We start from the raw sequence: 24,021 nt of genomic DNA on the forward strand, positions 1-24,021 counted from the left end.
CTCTCTCTTGCTCAACCACTTGGTATCACAAGCTTTAATCCCACTCTCCATTCTCCCACATCACCAAAACCACCTCTTCAGCAAGGAAAAGATGAAGACTGGAGAGACATGCTATTTGCTGGTACTTTCTTGTGTTCTCATTGGATGGTTGGATGCAACTCACGCCACTAGAAAAGACCTTCCCACAGGTGAGCTAGTCTGTCATTTGGAAACAATTTTCCTCAGCAAACTGATTAAATATCCTTGTTATTTTCTTCTGGGCAGTTACTTAGCATGGTTTACCTGTTAAGTTCCAGGTCCGGTCACCACCAGTAAGTCACTGTATAACTGTGTGCTTAAAATGTATAGAACATTCATTCCTATAACAGTGAAATATAATGAATATTTAGCAAGCTACTGTATATTGTTAATTGTGAAGTGTGCTGCATAAAGTAAATATTGTATGTTCAGATGAGAAGTCTGTCTTTGGCTGAATGATTTCCTCATGTCCTGCTGACATGAACACACAGTCCAAGAGGAGCAAGTCTGCAACACTTTCCTCCACTGGGAAATGTCTGCATATTTTGGTTGACTCACACAGCAGAGTTTCCTAAATTCCTTGTTAGTACAGCAACAGGCCAAAATTAGGAGACTGGCTTTGGACCAGAAGTCTTCAAAGAGAAATACTGTTTCTGCATGACATGATAAATATAGAGTTGAAATCAAATGCCACTTTTTCAACCCAATTCCACGACAAGACAATACCATGTTAAACACTACAGCAGTACCAGCCGTGCCTGCCAGAAGTACTAGCTTGGTTCTCCTATTAGCTCTAATGGTGTCCGAATTCATTAGACATCGAAAAATGCACGTTTCAAGCCTGACAAATCAGTCCATCACAAGACCTGGCAAACTTCAGGCAGTACATGTTTGTAATTAGCAGCATGTTTCCTGAGCTGCATAGCCTGAGTACAGCGAATTCAAGAATGTTGGCGGGCTGGGGTGAGTCTGGTTCATTTAAGAGCACCCAGATGACTGCTGACTGAGACAAAACAATCCACAAGTCTGCCTCCCACAAAATGATCCAGAAGTAGATTTTTTTTTAATTTGTATTGCGCTGAAGATTTACCAACAAATTAAATGTAAATGCTCTCATGAAGATGGCATTTATGATAAACATGTTTTTGGGCACATTGTCATGCCAGTGGGTTTCCAACTTAAGCTGGCAGCTTCACAGTACAATTATTAATAATGAGGAGCAAAGGTCTGGCTCCTTCACAAGCGCTTATCCTGAAGTTCATAGCTAATGTATCAGATAGACGCAGGAGTGAAATAGTTTATTTAATGATGCATCTGAAACTTAAAAAGTGGCTATTCAGGAGAAACAAAGATGGAAGAAGACCAAAACCTCAAAGTCTGAATAAATCTTAAACTTTCGTGATATGCAGAACCATATATTGTAAAACCCGCTCAATCCAAGCTTTCAAGGGACCGGATGGAGCCTGACCTCGCAGCACTGAGCACAAGGCGGGAACCAAACCTAAATGGGGTGTTGGACTTTTGCAGGGCCCACTCATGTACACGCTCTGCTTGTCTTTTTTTAATAAAGCTTAATGCAAACTTAAAAGACTCACGTATTAAATACCCTATGATTAGTATTGCATAAAGACAAAAAGAAAGGCACATCTGTTTTTTCAATATCACAGTAAAGATTAATGGGAAGCAGCTTTTATCAGTAAGTTAAATGCATATTTAGAATTAGAATAGACTGCATGAACAGAAATACAAATAAACAAAACATAATAAAATTAAGCATGCTAAGTATACTAATTAAGTATACCACAAAAAATTTGAAAAGTCCAATCACTTTTTAATAACAAGGTGAATTTATTATTAATATTGGCCATTATAGACAGAAGATGCTTCCTTTGCCCAAGTGTGTGTTCATTTTGCATTTTCTCAGTCAGCTTCCAGCTGGGCAAAACTGAGCCATTTATTTATAATGTCATAGAGAATATGCTTGCATTTTTGTTTTTTTTTTCCAGTCTTCTCTTTGTTTATCGGAGCTCTGTCTTGCAGTTCAACCAGATCACAAAAGGATGCCTCCTTCCGTTGTCCTCTAGTTTTATGGTGCACCAACAGGAAGGGCGGGGAGTTTGTTCCCCTCAGTCAGCAATTTTCAATACTGTGGGGAAGAAGGAGAGAACATATTTAGAGATAACACTCCCTCTCGCCCTGGGCTGGTTTTATGTACCTCAGATAAGCCTGGAAGGTAATCCTTTGACACGCGTGTTTGACAAATAATAATAATAATAATAATAAAGCATTGTCAAAGTGCTTTATAAATACAGACCCACATTATAACATCTCACATATTTTGAATTTAAGAATACTAAAAATAAGTAAAAAAAAGAAGAAATTTTATTCACACAGTTAATTTTTATGCTTTATAAATTCAGATCCTTGTTATGTGCACATATTTTTGTATTTAATAATAGTAATGCAATTTTACATTTATAGAACTACCTTTCCCATGCTTATAATGTTGTGCAAATACTGTAAATGTACCTCTTCAAATAGTATAACTGTATATTTTTTACAGTTGCAGCAAATGTGGAATAAGTGATTTTCTTAGGGGTTATGCTGTGAATCAGGCAAATTAAAAAAAACAACTTTGTCAGCTTTTTCATTTAAATCCCAGTGCCATAGCCACCATGCTACACTGATTACTTGAATTTCAGTGCTTTGTTCTAATCTATTTCTAAAGTATGCTTTCTAATTAATTTTAAAAATAACCACAGTACAGTACAATATATATTCAGCACAGTCACTAAAAAATGTGGCTCTTGAGCCGATTTAAGCATTTTACGTCACTGCCTTCCCAAACCTGTATATAAAAATACAAAAAGTGGTCTTATTACACCTGGCTCATAATGTGCATAATTTAGTTAAACAGACAAAGCTAAACCTAATCAATGTTGACTACACCATTTAAAAATAATGCCAGAGCAGCTTGTTTTATCAGGAACGGTTCATCAAGAATTTTACAAACAAGATACCCCAGTGGTGCTGTGAATATTTGCAAATGTAGCATTGCAAAGGTTTCAGGCAATACAGAAATGTGCTTGGACTAGATGAATTACTTATTGAACATTAAAGAAGCCCACAGGCTTCAGTAGTTGGCTACCATCATGAAGGGCTCCAAGTTAACATGCTGTAGTTGTGTTTATGGATTTTCTTAGCACAGATTCACACCCATAAGGTAAATGCTGTACTACTAATCACTTTAACAGTTCTTGGTGATCACCTTCACCCCATCCTGCAGCACTTCCCTCCTTTCAAGAAGCATAGATTTCTGGGTGATAATGTCCAAGTTCACAGAGCAGGGCACCCAGTGGAGCATTTATGGCTCATGTATTCTGTATAAGCTGAAAAAACTAATGAAAGTAGTGATAAAAGAAGAGAACGTGTGATATTCATAACATGAAAAAGTAAGTCATAAAGGTTTCTAGATGGATTCAAAAGGAAAAATGGTAATCAGATAAATATCTAGGCCAAAGAAGTGTTCCACAAGAGGAGAAAATGATTAATGTTTGAAATAAGACCATCATTAGTAGGGTAATGTCCATCATTATAGTTTATGATTGAGAACGTAGTTGTAGAGCGGGAAAGAAACTTTTAAAATCTAGACATGTACTAATGTGAAAGGTAACAAAATATTAAGACAAACTAGGAATTTGTAAGCAGCTTTTCCAAGAAGGCATACTTTTAGAAAATCTAAACTATATTCCTGTCCAAAATAAATGAAGAGTGTATAAATAAATTCATATTAATGGATGAGAAAGACATTAATTCCTTAAGTACCGTTTATAATGCTACAAATGTCAATGTCTGTTTACAGGGGAATGTGGAAGTCACTAAGCCTTGCGTTCAGGTAACCTACAATAACTCAAATGGGCAGCATCGTTCAAGTGGATCAGGCACTGACATTGTACTCCCTCACAAACATAAAAGTGTGCAAATATCGGGATATGCGTCAGTGACTTGTGTACAAATCTGCATCAGTACCAGCAGCTGACATTCATCGCACCTTTCCTATTGCATTTATATTGAATGTTTGGTATTAACCTGTTTCTGTTACACATAATAACATTTTTTCTTGTTGAAAAAATGTCATCGTTTTGACGTATTTTTCTTGGAGTAAATATAGCAGTAAGGAATTAAGCAGGTGGGCTTTAACTGCAGCAGTGAAAGACATTTGTTCACATTCATGGCATGTGTTTATTTGCTCCATAAACTTGACTTTCTAAATGAAAGAATTTTTATTTTTATTTTTACAAAGCTGATCTCCTGGTGTCTTTTAAAAATACTTTTTGTGGTACCAGAGCAAATGTTAAAAACAAAAAGGCCACTTATCTTATATATTAATTTCGAAGCGTCAAGGTTTCTGATTTTAAAGTACGGGCCTTCTGAGTTTCACAACTATGTTTATAACAGCCTTATGGTCTCAGTGCTAAGCCATGCACTGCTACAGCTGACAAGGTCAATCAATAAAATTGACTCTAATGAAGGCTAACTCTTTGGTCTGTCTGCTTTGGAATGTTTCTTTTATTTTAATTTTGGAAATCGAAAAAAATGTTGACAATTCTATGAATGGTCTTTGCTGGTAAACCATCCCCACGAGTAGCAGTAATAGGGAGTAACACTTTGCTTGACTTACTGAATTTGTCACTGGATACAGCTGTGTTTTTCAGTAAGTCCCAAATTCTGCAGCATAGGCATTTGTCCTTGTTGGACTTTATTTGACATTTTTCAAATGTCACCCAAATGCCAGGTCTTCTCAGCCTCACCATAACTTCAGGATGTACATTTTCCTGTCATTTTTGTCTTTCCTTTAATCTGCTGCTAATCAGCACATCACCTGGTTATTCTGGCTTATACTGAAAATGTTAAACATTTTAACATATTCAGATATGGTGTGGTTACCAGTGGGCACACCACTCCCCTAACTCGAGACTGGCAGACATGAACACAAGTTCAGCAACACACGTTTTTTATTTTTTCCTTGGGAAACTCTTCCTTTTTATTTGTCACCCACACAGCACAGTTACAAGCACAAATAATACTGTCCACAGCTCTTTCTTTCTCTCTCTTATCAGTCCGCCTCCACTCCTCCTGGCAAGCTTCGCCTTCTACATCTCCACTCCGACTCCTCGAGTAGTGGCAGGGGGCTCCTTTTATCCTGCACCCACACTTGTCAGTGTGGTCTGGAAGCACTTCCGGATGAAGCATAAGCCCGAAAAATTAGGGTTCTGCAGTTCCTGCAGCACACCCTGGTGGTACCCATGGAACCCAATAGGGCTGTGCTGAACTCTTACTTCCATGGAGCCCTGTGGGAGTCTGAGGCACCGGTGCAACCCAGGAGGGCTGCCATCTAGTGCCCCGGAGAATATAATGGATGTATTCTCTCCCCGGTCTTTCCATTATACAGGCAAGAGGGCCCAGCCATCTGCTACAATGAACATATTGATGATAGAAAATGAGAGCTTATTTATTTAACTACTAAGAAATATTGTAATTTCAACAGAAATAATAGGTTGAGTGTTCTAATTGTTATCAAAATATGATCAGAAAAGCACTAGACAAGCTACTAGTAACCACATCTCTCAAGGAGAAAGGTTCTCATGAATATAAAGAAAAGTGCATGCAGACTTTTAAACTATGCAGGAGACTCAAGAAACTGAATGATATGAGAATGGTGTTTCTCCCGGCAGTAAAGCACCTAGAGGCTTTAGTGCCCAGATTTACTCAGGTACATTAAGAAACATTAAAAACAGCATGCTGGATATCAGCACTTCTTGCCTTCTAGTTATCAAGCCAAGAGCACACATTGAGAAACAGAATTCTAAAATGACAAAGGAGATGAAAAGAAGTTAATCTTAGGAAAGCAAACAAATTAGCAAAGTTAAATCCACAAACCAGAAAAATAGTCAGTAAACTAGCAAGGAATCATGGCTCCAAATAATAAACGAAACCCTTTTCAACTGGACAGATCTCATGACCTCCATTCCTAGCTGAACATGGTCATGCTTCTTTATACTTTATTTGCACTGTGCAATTTATTATGAGAGGCATGAATAGGAACAAAGAGAAGTTATCAAATCCACTTTATTTAGGTGTTGTGTGTGCCTGCTTTCTCATGCAGGTATTGTGTCAGCCAGTGAATCAGTCCTCATTTTTAAAGGATCCCTCATAGTGAAATATATACTGAAACCATTTGACCTGAAATTACAGTATAAACATGAAACAGAGAATTGTATGAAGTGTGTGGAGTGCTGTATCAGTGCATGTTCCCAACCTGTGCAAATCAGTTAAATCAATTCAGTTCAGAGACACTGACATTTTGCTTTAAATATCCATATAAAGAGATGGTAGCAGATGGCAGCAGACCCACACTGCCAGTTTAAATAGTGCCACGGTGATGCCGTCACACATTGCCCACATAGCATTCATGTATTGCATGTATAGCAGCCATGTGATAGCGATGGGATGTTAAAAAGGTGTTGCGTTTTCCTGAAAATGATCGACAAAAAAAAAAATGCTACTAAAATACAACAATGAAAAGTTAAAATAAAAATATAATGTACGGTAATAACAGGCATGCGTTATATACTTTTAAAAGCCACAGAATCATGCTACTAGGAACAAGAGTAAGAAAATGTGACTGATTGTAAACAACACTTCCTTGAGCAAAGGATGGGCTTCAGTTTTTCTTGTCTGACTTTATTTTTATATTTTTAACGTGTTTACCCTATTTAGGGGATGATTTAGAAAAGGCAGCCCATAAAGTAGCTAAGACATTTTTCCGTTTAAGAGTAGCAGAAGGCTACCTACCCAAATCACAGAGAATGTTCTGGTGTCATATGGAAGTGAGCCAAGCAGTGAAATCAAGAGTCACTCAGACTAGTGTCTCTTTGAGCTTAATAGCAGAAGGAATAATGGGGCATAAACTTACTGGCAGAAACAAGAGAGGCCACTCTCACTGGCCAAAGCCACTTCTTCCATACTTTGTTGCACATGCCCCTAAATAGGCTGATACAAAAATGAATAAGAGATACTAGATAATATTTATTTTTGATGCGACTCTAGCAAAAATCTGCAAAGTTGAGAAGGATGCCATTTCTTTTAAGTATCATTAAAAATATTAATATTAGGTGGCACCCCAAAATGACATCAAATGAAGCACCATGGACACTGAAATGACACCAAGTGAAGAGCAATGGCCAGAGAGTACTGAAGAAAGTGTATGTCTTGATTCTGCCTTTGGCAGTACACCATTGACAATGTGGCAGTACAGGGAGTTGAGCTGGGCTTACAAGTGAGTACCTGAGCTGTAACTCGCTAACATCACTGAGGAAAAAAAAAGAATAAAAATGGAGGGTTACTGATAAAAATATATATATATTAATATAAATAATATTCTATTCACTTTTAATAATCCACACTTCCACTTAGACGCCCAGCATGTTATACACCAACTACAGATACAATACAAGTAATTTATAAATAGAGTTAGTGAAGGTCTTAAATATGAACTGGACAAATCCCATGACCTCCATGCCTAGGTGAACATGTTCTATGCTTCCTTATACTTTATTTTCACTGCACAATTTATAATGAGAGGCATAAACAGAAATAAAGAGAAGCAGTCAAATCCTCTTTATTTATGTGTTACGTGTGCCTGGTTTCTGCTGCTGTGTTGGGCAATTAATTGGTCCTTATTTTACAATGCATCCCTCAAACCACTTGACCATGCAATTACAGTTTTAAAATGAAACAGAGAATTGTATGAACTGTGCATGACAGAAAGGAAAGGAAATTCAACTAAATAGCACATCAAATATGCAAGAATGACAGAATAAAGTGGCTGATCCCAAGGAGTCATGGCATTTTTTGCTAGACATATTTGTGTTAACTGGCATTACCAGATTTAAAAACTGGAACAGCCAGAAATCTTGAAAGTGATGTAAAGGAATCACAGCTGCTCCCTTGTTCCTCTACAGAAGTGAAGCCAGGCCACTGCCCCAAAAAGCTGCAGGTGACGCCTTCGAAAAGAGTGTGCAGCAATGACCACGAATGTCCCAGCAATGACAAGTGCTGCATCTTCAGCTGCGGTGCCGTATGTGTACCTCCGGCCTTTAGTAAGACCTCTCGATTTGTTCTCTGCCAATTAGACTTGTTTGCTTTGTTGTCAGAAAATATCTTGTGGCTGGTTCTTCAAAATGTTATCATCAACATGCAGAAGAGAGAAATGAATAGTTTTGTATTTTAGTCCACTACATTTAGATATGTGGAGCAAACTAATGTGAGTTTTTTATACATTTACACAAGTACACATACAGTATGAATAAACAGAAGGGTCACGCTTCAAATCCCCCCAGAAAAATACACTACAGGGGTAGCAGACCAGGTATCTAAGCCACTGCAGTTTTGAGTTGTTTTATGTAAAATATGTTGCCTTTTTGCCACTTTAATCTGCTAAAGTCAGTCCATCAGGCGTGTCCCCCCTATTTATTGATAACTGGTAGAATATCACTATAGTATGCTCACAGCCTGTGTTTCCATCTGGTGTCTTTTCACTGTTATCGTAAAGAGAGTAGAGAGAAGAAGCCAATTATTGGAAGACACTGTAGACACAAGTCATAAATTGCCTTTTCAAACCTGCTTCTCCCTCAGAGTCATACATTTACTTGTCCTTTCCAGTCCAGAAAAGCTCATAGAATCTAAATTTTTTCTGAAAACCTGGCCTACTCTGGTGAACTCTTCTCCCCCCATGATAGATAGCCAGAGCATTTGTCCCAGCGCAACAACTATCTTATCTAGCTTCCATACCATACCCTTTTCTAAGCCCACTTAATCCTGAGCATGGCAACATTTGACTGGAGCATATCCCAGCAAGTATAGGGTAGAAGGCAGGAATAATCCTCTAGCCAGCTCACCACAAGACACACTCAATTACCACACACCCACTAGGGCCAAATTGGCATCATCATTCTACCTAACCTGCATGTGCTTGGACTGTTGAGGATAACAAAGTACACCCATTCAGACATTGGGAGAATATGCAGACTCCACCCAGGGAGGACCCAGGACATGAACCCTGGTCTCCTTACCATGAGGCAGCAGTGCTACCACTGCACCACCATGCCTTGAATTTAAATACATATAGTTACATAATAACTTCCCTGCTTGTATAAACATATAGATTAGATGATAGATTATACTTTATTTGACCCAACAATTCCCCCACTCACCAACCACATAAAAACTCCTGGCTTGGATAACAAAGAGCTGCTATTGTCAATACAGGTTTGTAGGTGGCAGTTAGAGGAGGTCAGGGCTGGCGCCACCATTGCAGCAAATTAGACATTCGCCTAGGGCACAGATCATGGAGGAAGGGGGACCCAGCCGCACGGTTGAGCTACCAAACAGTCAGTTGGCACACTAATAAGTTTGGCCCAAGATGTGAAATCACCTATCATTGGATGAGGTCAGACCATTTTGGATTGTGCCCCACATTTAAATTTAAAGGTATTAAGAGCTGGATAGAGCAGTGTTCACAAAAGAAACAGATCTAATAGGTCTTGATTCCTTCTTTGAAGTCCTCAGCATTAAGAATGATTCATCAAAAAGATATTGGCACACAGTGACTCATTTCTGTTGCTGAGTGAGCCAAGATGATGTAACTTACTTTCCTGGGCAGAGACATGGACTAATTCAGTCTGAAATTCAAGGCCTGGATCACACATTTAGTTTTAAATTATAATGGGTTCCCTATTTCGTCACTGCAATTTCACAAAAATCTCCAGTACTCCTCCCGTTTTTTCACTCAGTCTGATGAAACTCATCCAGCATTAAAATAGCATCTGAAATAAGTGATTCTATGCAGTACCCAAATATCACAGTGCCCGAGTTCACCATAACTCACTTAGTTTTATCCTCGCTCTGGATCTTCACCTTCCATCTCCAAACGAGCTTGTAACATTTTGTCCTTGCGCCGGATGTTCCCCCTTTCACCCTGAACAACTCTTCCGACAGGGCGTAACAGCAGAGCACTTTAGGCAGAACTAATCGCAGTGCTACCAGGTGAATACAGGAATGTTAAAAATGCTCCATTTTCATTTTTTTATGGGTATTTTATGTTCTCTGATGTTATATATGTGGGCAGGCATCAGATCTTCTACACTCACCGTGTGCCATTTCTCAAGTTCTCAGCTTGTCTAAGAGGTAATTGAGGCAGGCCGATTCATGAGTCTGTGTTGAGAGGAATAGCGCTTCAATTTAGCTTAAAAATTCATCAAAAAAAATGTATGGTCAAATAATCTTAAAATTACTAATAACTAATAACATTAACCAATTACATTAAAATAATTAATAATTTTAATAACAATTTTAAATTTTAAAAAGAGAAAGAGCCTCTATAAAGGATGTTGCATGACAAAATATATATAGCTAGATAGCTAGAACATTAATAATAAAGAAATATTAATATCTCTGTTACACTCATCCTTAATGAAACATGTTTAAATGCTTATTTATTTATTAGTGAAGCCTCTGTAATTGTGTTAACACAGTTGAAACCTGCTTTTCCGTTCAGTAAAGCAACTAAATTATCTTTCCTCAGGTTCCAAGATACTGGCATTCCAAAAGTTCAGTTCTGGACTCAAAAATAGGCAAAATAGAGCAGCTTTCTAAAGAAACTTGTCAGCTCGTTGGTGTTCTGCATAATGAAGGTTATTCCATGACATACATTTTCAAGATAGTACATTTAATCAATGTAATTATACCATATTTAAAAATGATGCATTTTTATCAGAAATGTGAACATTTTTGGGCAACACCAAATTTTTGAAGGATAGAGTATGTTTTATAGTTGGAACACACGCAGGTACTTGTAAATGCAATGTATCCTGATCTTTAAGCTGCCTTGGATAAAGAGATACAACAGTAACAAAAAGTATATACAATAATATACCCATTACTAAGAGGAAGTTAATTATAAAGGTTGCTTGGAGTTAAACTCGATGAAAAAACTCAATTTTCATGTTTTTCTTTTGGTTCTTGAAATAAAAAAAAATAAAAAGCAGGAATATTCAGAAATGTACATAGACTTGTGCGTACAGTAGGTGCAGGCCTACTACATGCAGTATGTATAGTATATGTGTACACAGTGGGTGCAATTTTCATGCAGTATATGCACTCCATTACCGTCATATGCTATGCAATAAAAATAATGTCATAAGTACAAATCTGAGCATAAAAACGAGGCTGTTCACAAGTGTCCTATTTATTAAACACGCATACACATCAGAGTTAACCAAACACACGGTCTTCAGATAATAACACATACACTGGTTATTACCATTAAATGATGCTATGAAGGTTTTAGGCACTGTAATGTATCTTCTTCATTCTGTCACTGTCAGCCTGAATAAAGAAAATGTAAGGTAAACAAATAAAAATTGCAAAAAGGCAGACACCAAAATCGTGGGGCACAATTTTCCTTAGCAGTGTTAGTAGTACTGTGTTTAGGACAGCTTTTGAAATATTGACAACCCAGACATATAACTTGAGGGTTCTAAAAGATGGAAGCATTGTGTGCAGCACTAGCCCAGAGTGGCAGTTCATTGACAGGGCCCACACACACTTGATAAGCATGACCTTGGGATGTAAGAGGAAAACTGGAAAACATAAACTGGGATGAATAGGTCAGGGGTCAGAATTATTACAAAAATGAAATGAAAGCACAACATTTTGAGTGTAACAGTCAACTTTTAAAGTACTATACACTGACCTCACTGTTTCAATCATCAGCATTCCTATTCAGAATGTACTTTATGTTTTTGTATACATTTCCAGTCAAGTACACAAGCTCAATGGATTTTTTCAATATCTGAAACACACCATAATTTCCTGCTTAAGGAAACACAATTGCACAGGATGTCTGTTTTCTGTTATTTGTAGTCTCTGATCCTGACTAATATGGAAGTGATTTGATTTTTGACTTCCATCTGCTCACTCTATTTTACCTAATTCCATCACTTGAAACAAACACACTCGTATACTGTATAGCGTGTTACTAGCAGAAATTCTCTAATGAATCTACACTTACAGGGTGTATTGACATGGAGAATGGAGAACTTTGAGAAATGCCAGCAAAACCAAAGAAATGCTTATCGACTTTCATCGCACCAAAGAGACACTACACCTGGTCATTATTCAGGAAGTGGATGAGGAGGTGTTGCACTGCTACTAGTAGTTGGGGGTCCGCATCAGTGATGAACTGCACTGGTCCAGTAATACAGAGGAACTATATAAGAAAGGGCAGAACAAGTTACAAAGCTAACAGTTCAATCTTCAGCAGTGACTTTCCAGGTGACCCTATGCACACCATTTAATCAATATGTGCTGCATTTTCAATAAAATATACAGTATGTGTGGAAGGAAAATTACATTTAGGTGTCACGGTCATTTAGGATAAAGTATTATATTATGCATTCCATATTAAAATATAGCATCCATCTTAGAAATATTAAAGGGTTAATAAATGTCAGAAACCTGTTCTGGCATATCAGGAAAGCAGATAAAGCTCACATGAACAGCAAAGACAAAGATGTAATACACAAAATGTATGAAAAGATGACTAAGAGATCAACAGGTGCCCTTTAACAACAAGACTGGACAGTTGTCACATACACAGAAATTTCAAGGGTGATGGCTAAACCTAGAGATATGGGAAGAACAAGAGTACAACAAAAATAGACTTTTATTTCCTAAGTTATCTGATGCGTAAACCAACCACAGTAAAAGGTATGCATTGATTGACACTTATATTAATTCAATTGTTTATAAACTAGACTTCTACCCTTTGATTACTGACCATTCTGATCATGCTGCAACAGACTGCTGTAAAGAATGCTCCCTGTTCAAGCATTTGCTGCATAGTAATAAATAAGGCAAATGGACAGGTTTTTCTCCTGCTTGACTACTGACTCAGAAGGTTTTATCAAACTAGTCCTGCTACAGAAGAAGTTTATTTCTTTAATTAGTAGGTTTGATTTCTACCACAAATGCATGAAAACGATTGAACTCCTTGAGTCAGAGTTTATCCCGGATACAGGCTTGTACACAGTTAGCTTCTGACTCTGTCATCCTGAAAAGCAATAAATGGGTTTAGAAAATGGACGGAATGATACACACTTATGATCTATCTATATGAGATTGGGTTATGAAGAAACCATCATATATACAGTAAAAAAAAACCAAACCTAAAATCTACTGCATATGTTGTTCATTATAAACCACTATTGGCATATTATGACGTTAGAAAGTAGGAAAATCTAATCGGGCATATTCTATACACTCATTTTTGTGGACGTTTCTCCTTCATGATGAAGGTAAGATGCAACCGGTACAGATCTTGTATATTTAATTTAACTAATGATATTTTATTTTGATAGAGAATCATCAGTCTTTCTTATGCGTGGTTCCTCATTCCACTGCAAATAATGAACTGCTACTACCTGAGAAGGCTGAAGTAACTTTAAACCTTTAATCACAATGAACACTAATTGACTATGTATGTGTCTCTTTCAGCCAAACCTGGCGTTTGTCCGAGACGAAAAACTGGAATGGGGACATGTGCTGAATACTGTGCCAATGACAGTGACTGCCCTGGTGTTAAAAAATGCTGTAGCAATGGCTGTGGTCATGAGTGTGTGAAACCTTACATAGGTATGTATGTATCTCCTTTCATTTGTGTGCATTTATTGTCCCCTCATCTCCACAAAATACCAATGATAGTGCATGAGGAACAGCAGCCATGCTGGTCCTTTCACAGTTATATTATGTGTGTATCAAAACAGGTCATCACAAAACAGCACTGTTTTGTTCAGAAAAACAATGTGAATGAAAAACCCAGTCTTTATTTTTGAGCCAAGTAGCGGATATTGGCTTGACAAACAAATAAGACATTTACTGTAATATATACACGTGACAATACTATTACTACTAGCACAAATAGCCAGGCCTTCGTAACATAATAACAGCGAACTGTAGGGGAGCAGTTACATATTTAGGAGGGTTAATGGCAAGTAGTAAGAAATACAAATTCTGAGAATAAATCAAATAAAATGTACAGTGCTGCAAATGGAGGTGCTTTATGGTAGACCTTTGCATCCAGAACAAGTTCAAGAAGAATAAAAAAAATATAAATAAAAAGGCATATTTATTATCAATAATAGCACAATACGAATAAACACACAATTACAAGTAAAGTTACTATTGCCACTCATAAGAATTTGCTTCCAAGTGTTGAAACCCATTCAGTAAGTTGGGGGTGGGGGTCTTTTCTGGTTGCTGGTCTCACTTTTTTCTCCCTCTCTTATTTTCACTCTGCTGTTGTTTTTCCTTCCTTCCCATCTCCTAGTCTCCCCACCCAATTCTATACTGACTTTTCCTGTACCAATAAGGCAGCTTCAAGTCTTCAGACCACCATACATGACCTCTTTTCTATTACAGTTCACCAGTGCTCCCATACATTAGAACAATTATGTCATCCAGCACAACAATCTCCACAACCCTATTCACCAAATTCCTAAAAATGATATCACATTGATTTTTAGGTGTCCCATATGTCTGAATTTCTACTTGATCTGTTCAAGTGTCTGTGGTTCTGTGTGGGAAGAAAACTTATGTTTTTGTGAAATTCACCCTTAACAATCAACAAAAAATCCCTGCTTGGACTGTTTGTAAAATAGTGACTGGGAGACATTGTCACCTGTGGTATTCCATTTAGGCCTCACTTTTGATTAAAAGACATCTCTGACAATTGCTTAGTTGCCTTCCGTCTAACATCCTGGGAAGGAACTGTATGCGTGCACCCAAGGCTTCCATTTCTCTCATATGTACATGTAGACAATGCACATTTCAAGGGCATCCTACCCTGCCAGAGCCCAGTGTTATTCATGAACTAATTCAAAAGAGAGCGTTCATTGAACAAACTCAATTTTCTAAGACCGGTGAACTTAACATAATATATCTGCAAGTGAAGAACTTGAACGTGAGCTAGTTCAGTTTTATGTGACATTCTGGATCTGGTTTAGGTCCAGATTAAACTTTTTTCCTTACCCTGTAATGTAGGGGTGGAGCCGGATCTGAATACGGTATTCGGATAAGCACAAATAGTGGATTTTTACCAATATTTATTTTGAACAAATTTTTTGCCATTTATCTGTATTCGGGAAAAAATAAAGTAAAATCAAATAGGCACTGCTGGTGCTTAAACTGCACCCCCGTTGAAACGAGCACACGGTGAAGCTATGCTTTCGCTTTTAGGAAAATGTACTTTGCGAGGCCATTTTATATTTTTCCCCATTGGACATGCAATATGTGACGTGAATTTTGACCAGTAGCATAATAGATTAGTTCAGCTACACGCTGGTTCCGCAGTAACCGTTTGTATCATATGGATGTAGTACTAGGGTGTTGTACCGTGTTAGCCATTATGAATGAAGAGAAAAGCCAAGCAAAATGACACCTTTTATTGGCTAACTAAAAAAATTACAATATGCAAGCTTTCGAGGCATCTTGCCTGAAGAAGGGGCCTGAGTTGCCTCTAAAGCTTGCATATTGTAATCTTTTTAGTTAGCCAATAAAAGGTGTCATTTTGCTTGGCTTTTCTCTACTGTCATATGGATGGAAACAGAGCAGTAATTTATATGTATACTTGCATCTATTTAATTTCTTTTTTGACCGGGAGGATATTAGCATATATAGTTATATGTGTTTGCTGCTGGGTATAACTCAATAAAGTGTATTTAAATAAAAAAAATTCTTCATAGTTATTGTATTTTATTTAAATACACTGTAATAGCCCAATAAGGCATGCAAAACTGAAAAAAGTAAACTCATGGTTCATTTATTTTCACTCCTTAAAAAATACAAAATGAACTGAACATGAACTAGTTCAAAATTGAAATGATGAACTATGAACGTGAATGTATTCATTTTAATCGGTGTGAGCTGAACTTTGAGCTAATTCTTGTGAGGTGTGAACTTGCGCAACACTGCCAGAGCCCATGTTTCACTAGTTAAACTCCCTGATCATGACACCAGAGAGTGGAGATGTGCTAAATCTTGATTAGACAGGCAAGTAAGAGTTTCACTGTACTTGTACACTTGACCTAACATTAACCCTGCCCTAGTGAGTCCTCTGGCTTAAGCAGGTGTAACAATCAGGGATACAGCTAAGATAAATACATATAAATCATTTATATATATATATGATTATGAATCTGGGAGAGCAGCATTCCTTTCATTAAAGGAGAATGTACGTCAGGGGAGTTTCAAGAGTGAGAGGAAGAGGAGCTATGAGAACCCTTGAACAGGCGCGAATACACGCGGAGGGACGGGGGGCGGGAGAGAGAGAGAGAGAGAGAGAGAGAGAGAAGGCGCGCACTGAAAAAAAGACGCGGTAACGCCGACTACAGATAAACACGATTTAAACGGACCACAATCGCGGTAAGGCTTGGTTTTAAATAAAGTAATAAAACGGAGGATAGAAACAGAAAACAAAGCAGAGAAACCGACGTCTGTTTTTTGTTTTCTATCTCCGCCAATGTGTGACGAGCTTAAAGGAAGAAACTACTAGAAGAGTTATGGGCAAACGAGACTGATTTTGGAAGATTTTTTTCCCTGTTGTTAAGCAGGTATAGAGAAACGGAATACTAAAAACATGTTGATCTTGCACTTAATTGTTTTTAAATTATCTGCATCAATGTTGAGAGAGAGAGAGAGAACAAACGTTTGTCAGACACCATATGTTTGAACATTTTGGATTTATGAACTCCTGTACATTTATTGAATGCGTTTGTATAAATAGTTGATTGTGATGTGCGGATCACAAATGTGCACAAAACAGAAGGAGGCGAGTCCAGGTTTCACACACACACAGACAAACAAAACACAGCTTTATTGTTGTGAGGACAGGAACAACCTCAAAGCTTTTATTCATACGAGAGCCGTCACTTGAACACGCGCATCATGCAAGCAGTGACAATAACGCCGTCCAACATTCGCTCTCTTCTCAAATCAAAAGGGCAGTTAGCACAAGTCCGGCATTTAAAACAAATGCTCATGCCTTTAGAGCGTCATATAATTTTAATTACAAGCAACAAGATACAACTCGTCAAGGCTTCTATGAATACAAATAAACTTCATAACATGCATTAAAACCCCACAAACCAAAAAAAAAAAAAAACTAGTGAAATGAACAGAAAAAATCTATAAACAATGCGACAATAACACAAAGCAAGTCAAACTAACATTACATTGTGAAAAGACTAAAGAAAAAACGTGACCAGCCCCCTTGTATCTAAAAAACAAAACTTACAATTAGTTGAAACCGTTTGACTCTTATTATACACCTATACTGAATAAATACAAGACCCTTTAAAATAATAAAGCCCTACCATAAAACCAAACCGTTGAGGCACGGGTTTCATTTCCTTACTGCAGACACCTAATTCACCGATGCTCTCCTCACACACCTGCCTTGCGAAGGCTTCTGGGCCAATTATTAATCCTACAAACAGATAGCCTTCCTGCATAAGCCTTCTGTTAACAAATTTGTTGGTTGTTGCAAGCTAGTTTTGTGTGTGTTTGTGTGTTATTTTAGTCAGATTAAATATATTAAAAGCTCCTTGAGACGTGTAATGTAAGTCATTTTCCAGCCCATCCATCCATTATCCAACCCGCTATATCCTAACACAGGGTCACGGGGGTCTGCTGGAGCCAATCCCAGCCAGCACAGGGCACAAGGCAAGAGCAAATCCCCGGGCAGGGCGACAGCCCACTGCAGGACGAGTAACATTAACATTGAAAATTAAGAAGCCTCTAAAATGTACAGCCAGGAGCGCAAAAGTAATAAAAGTCACGTGCCATCTCCCAAATACAGTGCTTGCAAACGTATTTTGATTATTAATCAATTCTTTGTTTTTACTGAAAAATAAATCCAGCACTTCTGTTTGCTCTGAAGCTTCTGAAGCACTGAAAAGCATAATTATTATTTTTTATCTCATATTGTTTTACACTTAAAAACCTTAAGAGAAAAAGGAAATAATTGAGTTTCAGTGGTTCAGAAATCTCTAGGTGAATGTAGGGTGAGTTACTGGGTGCCTGGTTGATTGGCATATGTTCACTCTGTAGACGTCGAAATATTAATTTGTGTCAGTGTATTAATCGGACTGCACAAAGTAGGCTGCCAAATTTTAGAACAAAAATATGCAGATTTTAGTTTATGAATTAACTGCCCTTAAATAAATGTCTAACAGGATTATTCTGGAAAGTCAATAAAAAGTACGTTTTTGTTTGTACAGTAATTCACCAACTGTAAAAAAGTGAGAAGCAAGCATGCACTAAGTGAATGAAAAAGTCCTCGATGCTCTGGCTGACACAATAATACTGTCAGCCAGACTACATCATTCATGTGTGAGTCACTTATGGACGATCAATTAAGCTTTATTGAAGTAGGCAAAGATCCTTCTGACTGAACAAACAGACCGTCTTAGGTCTCCACGGCCAAGAATGTCAATTTGTAAATCATTTATGTAGCTTTTAGGATCTATTAAGAAAATGTGAATTGCTATGCATGGGTTAAGGTTAATCAATTCTGTGGGGGGTAAAAAAAATGATGAAGCTTCCAGTTTCTGTGGTTTGTCAGGCTATAAGGAGAACACTGTACCCTGAAGGGAGGCTTTTCTCACGCCTGGGTCAGCTGGTTTAAGTCAGTGTGCGTTATAAGGTTGTATATTTCTACTCAGGGTCCTGGGACTAATACTACAAATACACATTTTATTATTATGATAGTGAGGCTAAAACTACCTCTCATTCTTCCATTAATTTTCTAACCTGGTTATTCAGTTCAAGTCCACAGAGGACAAAGCCTTTCTCAGCAATGCTGAGCACAACACAAGAACTAATCCTGAACAGTGCCATTACACTTACTCATAACAGGTCCCTTTTATTGCTTGATCATTAATCCAAGTTGTACATCTTTGGGACATACAAAAGAAATCCCACTTAGATGTGAAGAAAACCATGCAAACTTCACACTTATAATTGTGAAAGTTAACACACAAGCACCTCAAAGCTCCTGTACAAAGTTGTCACTTTCTTTGTTTACACCCAGCTCATAGAAAGTTGATCCCATATTTGCCTTCAGAATGGCTTGAACTAATCTAGTGTTGGACTCAGAAAAAGCCAGAAAAGTGTTGCCCTGTTAATTCCATTGTGTCTAACAGTGGTAGCAAGTTAGCAGATGCTGGATCTTTACTTTGAATAGATCACAGAACTTAGCTGATTGACAGGTGATGATTGTGGGGGGGCACTACATTATAATTAACTTACTGGTGTTCCTTATGGCACCTCCTGAAAAAAAGGCATTCTTCTACCATGAAGGGATGCACCTGATCAGCAAAAATGTTCCAATACCTCCTGAAAGTTAGATGTTGCTCTACTCATATCAAGCAATCCCATTTTTGCCGTAAAAAAAAAAAAAAAAACACACCATTATGCCACCACCAGCTTTACAAGCCTGCACTGCTGGAGCCCAGCAGAATGGATCCACACACCTTTTTCTACATTCTGGTCTATTAGTGTGAGTGAGGAGGAACTCTGCATAAGCTTATAGGCTTATCAGGTCATTAATATCCATCCATCCATTTTCCAACCCGCTGAATCCGAGCACAGGGTCACGGGGTTCTGCTGGAGCCAATCCCAGCCAACACAGGGCACAAGGCAGGAACCAATCCCGGGCAGGGTGGCAACCCACCGCAGGACACACACACAAACACACCAAGCACACACTAGGGCCAATTTAGAATCGCCAATCCACCTAGCCTGCATGTCTTTGGACTGTGGGAGGAAACCGGAGCGCCCGGAGGAAACCCATGCGGACATGGGGAGAACATGCAAACTCCACGCAGGGAGGACCCGGGAAGCAAACCCGGGTCTCCTAACTGTGAGGCAGCAGCGCTACCACTGCACCACCGTGCCGACCAGGTCATTAATATGTCATGTACAAAATACAGTGGAATTCATAGTTGCATATGCTAATCAGCATGCAATACATTATCACTCTCCAGCTCCATGATTAGTGAATGTAATAACCTTGCCTTGAAATTTCTGTTTTTCATACACCTAAATCTCAGAACACCGTTTACAACGCTATCTACCAATTAAAATGTGTACATTTATGGGGTCATTACTGTCATGTGTACAGAGTATAGCAATATCCTTACATACATGTGCTAATCAACATACAACACTGCCTGGCATACTGTATGTCAAATTTTGATGTTACTTGGCCCAATGCAATGCCTGACAGAAATGGAACTCAGTTTGGTAGTCAACTGCATTCTTGCCAAGACTCTTGAAGGTCTGTTAGCTGCCTAACTAAAGCGTGTGTGCTAAACTGTAGAAATTGTGCTTACTTATTTGTACACTTTCATTCACAGTGTTTTCCTGAATATAGTAGAGCTACTGCTATGACATATTGGGCAATGGCCCATTTCAGATTAACTGTCTGTCATTTCTAAAAGCTTCAGCATATCTGATATTCTGTCCATCCTCTTAACCATGCTGCATTCATAGTTTTGCCCATTTGACCTGCACCCACCTAAGTTGCAGTGTCTGCACATATAATGGTGTCACTGCCTGAGCACAATGGGAAGAGTAAGGGGAATGTATAAAGTAGCCACTCGGTTGATAACTTTCTCAAGGTTTCCACTACACGTCTGCATGGAATGCTAAATCTCTGTTGTGCAAAGTGGTTCACAGGCAGTACAGCTGCATCTCAGAAAGTGGAACTAAACCATCTTCACTCACTCATCCATTTTATGAACCCAAATTTGTCATCACAAGGTCATGGAGAAGATGTTGGGATCTATCCCAGCAGGTCTATGGTATGTTCTAACCTTGAAATGGGTAATCGCTCCACTCACTTACAAAGTTAAACGTATGTGAACCCCTAGGAATTATCTATATTTATGTCTAATTCCCATATACAGTAAAACATGGTCATATCTTCAAGTCAGTCACAATACTGAACAAACACAGTCTCCTTTAACTAAAGATACACAGATTTTCAGAGAATTTTTGACCATTTTGAATAAATCATTCAAACTGTAAAACTGAAGGTTGGAAAAGGTAGGTGAACCCTAAGCCAATGACTTTTTACAAAGCTCATTGCAGTCAGAATTTAGCACACCTGGAGTCTATTTAATGAAACGAGTTCAGAGGTGTAGCCTAGAAATACTTTGATTAATAAAAACACTATAAAGTTTGAGTTTTTGACTAGAAGCATATCCAGATGGGAATCATGCGGCTGGAAAGGGTTACAGAGTCATCTCAAAGATTTAAGATATTCATCAGTCTACTGTTAGGCAAGCTGTCTATAAATGGAGACAATTTGGTATTGTGGCTACTCTGCCTAGAAGTGGGCATCCTGCCAAGATGACTCCAAAAGCACAACGCAGAGTCAGCAGTGAGGCAAAGAAGAACCCTAGAGTGACAGCAAAGGACTTGAAGAAGTCATTACAACTGGCTAACATCTCTGTTCATGAGTCAACTATATGCAAAACATTGAACAAGAAAGGAGTCCATGGCAGGACACCAAGAAGGATGCTACTGCTATCAAAAAAGAACTTTGCTGAACGCCTGAAGTTTGCAAAAGAGCACTTGGACACTCCACAACGGTACTGGGAAAATGTTTTATGGAGTGATGAAATCAAAATTTAACTTTTTAAGAGGAACAAGCAGAACTTCATTTGGTGTAAAAAGGGCACTGCATATCAACATCAAAACATCATCCCTACAGAAAAGTATAGTCTAGGGAACATCATGATTGGGCCTGCTTTGCTGCATCAGGGCCTGGACTACTTGCCGTCATTGAGGGGAAAATTAATTCACAAGTTTATCAATAAATTCTCCAGGATAATGTCAGTGTGTCTGTCTGTCAACTTAAGCTCAGAAGTGGCTGGGTGGTGCATCAAGACAATGACCCCAAACATCGCAGTAAATCCACAGCACAATGGCTTCAGAAGAACAAACTCTGCCTTTTGGAGTGGCCCATTCAGAGCCCAAATCTCAATTCTATTTAGATGCTGTGGAAAGACTTGAAGAGAGCCATACACAGAAGATAACCAAAGCATATGGAAGGGCTAAAATTGCCCCTGCACGATGTGCAGGTCTGATCTGCAGTTACAGTAAGCGCCTGGTTGAAGTAATTGCTGCCAAAGAAGGGTCAACCAGTTATTAAATCCCAAGGTTCGCTTACTTTTTCCACAACCACTGTAAACGTTGAATGTGTTTGTAAAATAAGGAGTAGAATTTTTTGTGTGTCATTGGCTTAAGCTCATTATGTGTATATCAGTACCTGTGACTTAGATGAAGATCAGGTCACTTATTATGACCAATTCATGCAGTAGACCAGATAATTCCAAAGGGTTCACATACTTTTTTACTTTGACTGTACACGCAAGGATTTAAGGATGTGGAAATAAAAGTAGAGTATCTGTAGAAAAACCCAAGCACACAAGTGAAGAGGCAATGCTCACACAAGATATTAACCATCTTTTAATTAACTTTTTGCTAGTAAGTGTATTCTTTCGAAATATCACGGGAATTTTTCCCATATTATTCAAATTTTTAGCTTTTTTAAGCTGTACTAACAATCTGGTATTTTTTTTCTCTTCCACAAAAGCAACCTTTAGCTCCACTAATGCTTCTCTCATTTTAACCCATTCTCAGTGAAACCAGGTCGCTGCCAGCTTCCCAAGACTACCCACATGTGTGCAGAGTTCTGCTACCATGATGGCGACTGTCCAGAGGAACAGAAGTGCTGCCGTACCACCTGTGGCTCAGCCTGCAGCGATCCCTGCTAAACACAGTCCAGGAGATCATCAACTGGTGGCCACAGACAGCTTTGACCAGTATAGATAGCTGCTGCTTCTGGAAAGGGGTCAGCTTTCAAACTAATAAAGTATAATGTAGCAATCATGACTTGTTTGCTTGGTGTTGAAGGACTTCTTAAGTAAGATAATATTACAAAACCAAGGCCTACATATTACAAACAATGAAAAATAAAACATACATCCAATACTGTGCAAAAATCTTAAGACATAATACAATTTTTTATAGAAATTTTTTTTCCAGACGTTAAGAAAATGTTTTGTATTATATTAACGAAAGTAACATATTAGCTAACAGGACACTTTTCAGATAAAAACATGATACTTTTTCAGGTCTATAGACCTGGGCGTGATTAAACAAAGTTGTCATTGACCATTTATCATGTGTTAATTGAACCAAACCGATTACCTTAAACAGAAACAAGTGTAGAATCTGGGCAAAGGACAACCAAACTAAAAGGTGAGGGTATGGCTGATGGGACAGTTTAACCTTCAAGTTATCAATTCAGGAGTGAGCAAAGCAAAAGAATTAACTTGCATTTTTAAGTTCTCCACAAAGCTCTTTTAAAGAAGCAAAAGGAAACTGGCAAGGTTGAAAACCAGAAACACAGTGGTCACAGAAGCAGAATGCAGCAGATGAAGAATTTTCTTTAGAAATCTCAACACGTTGAGCACTGCTATCAGCCCTGAACTCAAAGAAACCTCCGAAAACCAAGTATGCTGCTTTGCAGTCTGAAGAAGTCTTGTCAGAAGTGATTGTCTTGAAAGAGGAGTGAAAACAAAGACAAGAGACTCACCTAACTATAAAAACACAAGGACTGTGGTGCTAAACAGAGGCTGCAAGTGCTTTGGACTGACAAGTCAAAATTTGAAATTAACTGTGTATACATGAGGCAGTTTGTCTGCAGAAGATTAATGATGAGTGTCTGCAGACAAAAGTGAAGTGCAGCAGAGATTCCCTGTAAGTTAGGAGCTGCATTTGTGTAAATGGAGAGAGAGAGAGAGAGAGATA

The 24,021-nt window shown here is 38.3% G+C and overlaps 1 protein-coding gene across 1 annotated transcript; it reads left to right on the forward strand.

Moving 5' to 3' along the window:
- Positions 1-23,100, forward strand: wfdc2 (WAP four-disulfide core domain 2). Its single transcript, XM_039776570.1, has 4 exons — positions 1-188; positions 8,043-8,180; positions 13,636-13,773; positions 22,849-23,100. The coding sequence occupies exons 1-4, from the start codon at positions 92-94 to the stop codon at positions 22,980-22,982; spliced, it is 507 nt and encodes a 168-aa protein (XP_039632504.1). The 5' UTR covers positions 1-91; the 3' UTR covers positions 22,983-23,100.
- The last annotated feature ends 921 nt before the right edge of the window (positions 23,101-24,021 follow it).

Source organism: Polypterus senegalus, chromosome 14, assembly GCF_016835505.1.
Source record: "Polypterus senegalus isolate Bchr_013 chromosome 14, ASM1683550v1, whole genome shotgun sequence".
Taxonomy (NCBI): Eukaryota; Metazoa; Chordata; class Cladistia; order Polypteriformes; family Polypteridae; genus Polypterus; species Polypterus senegalus.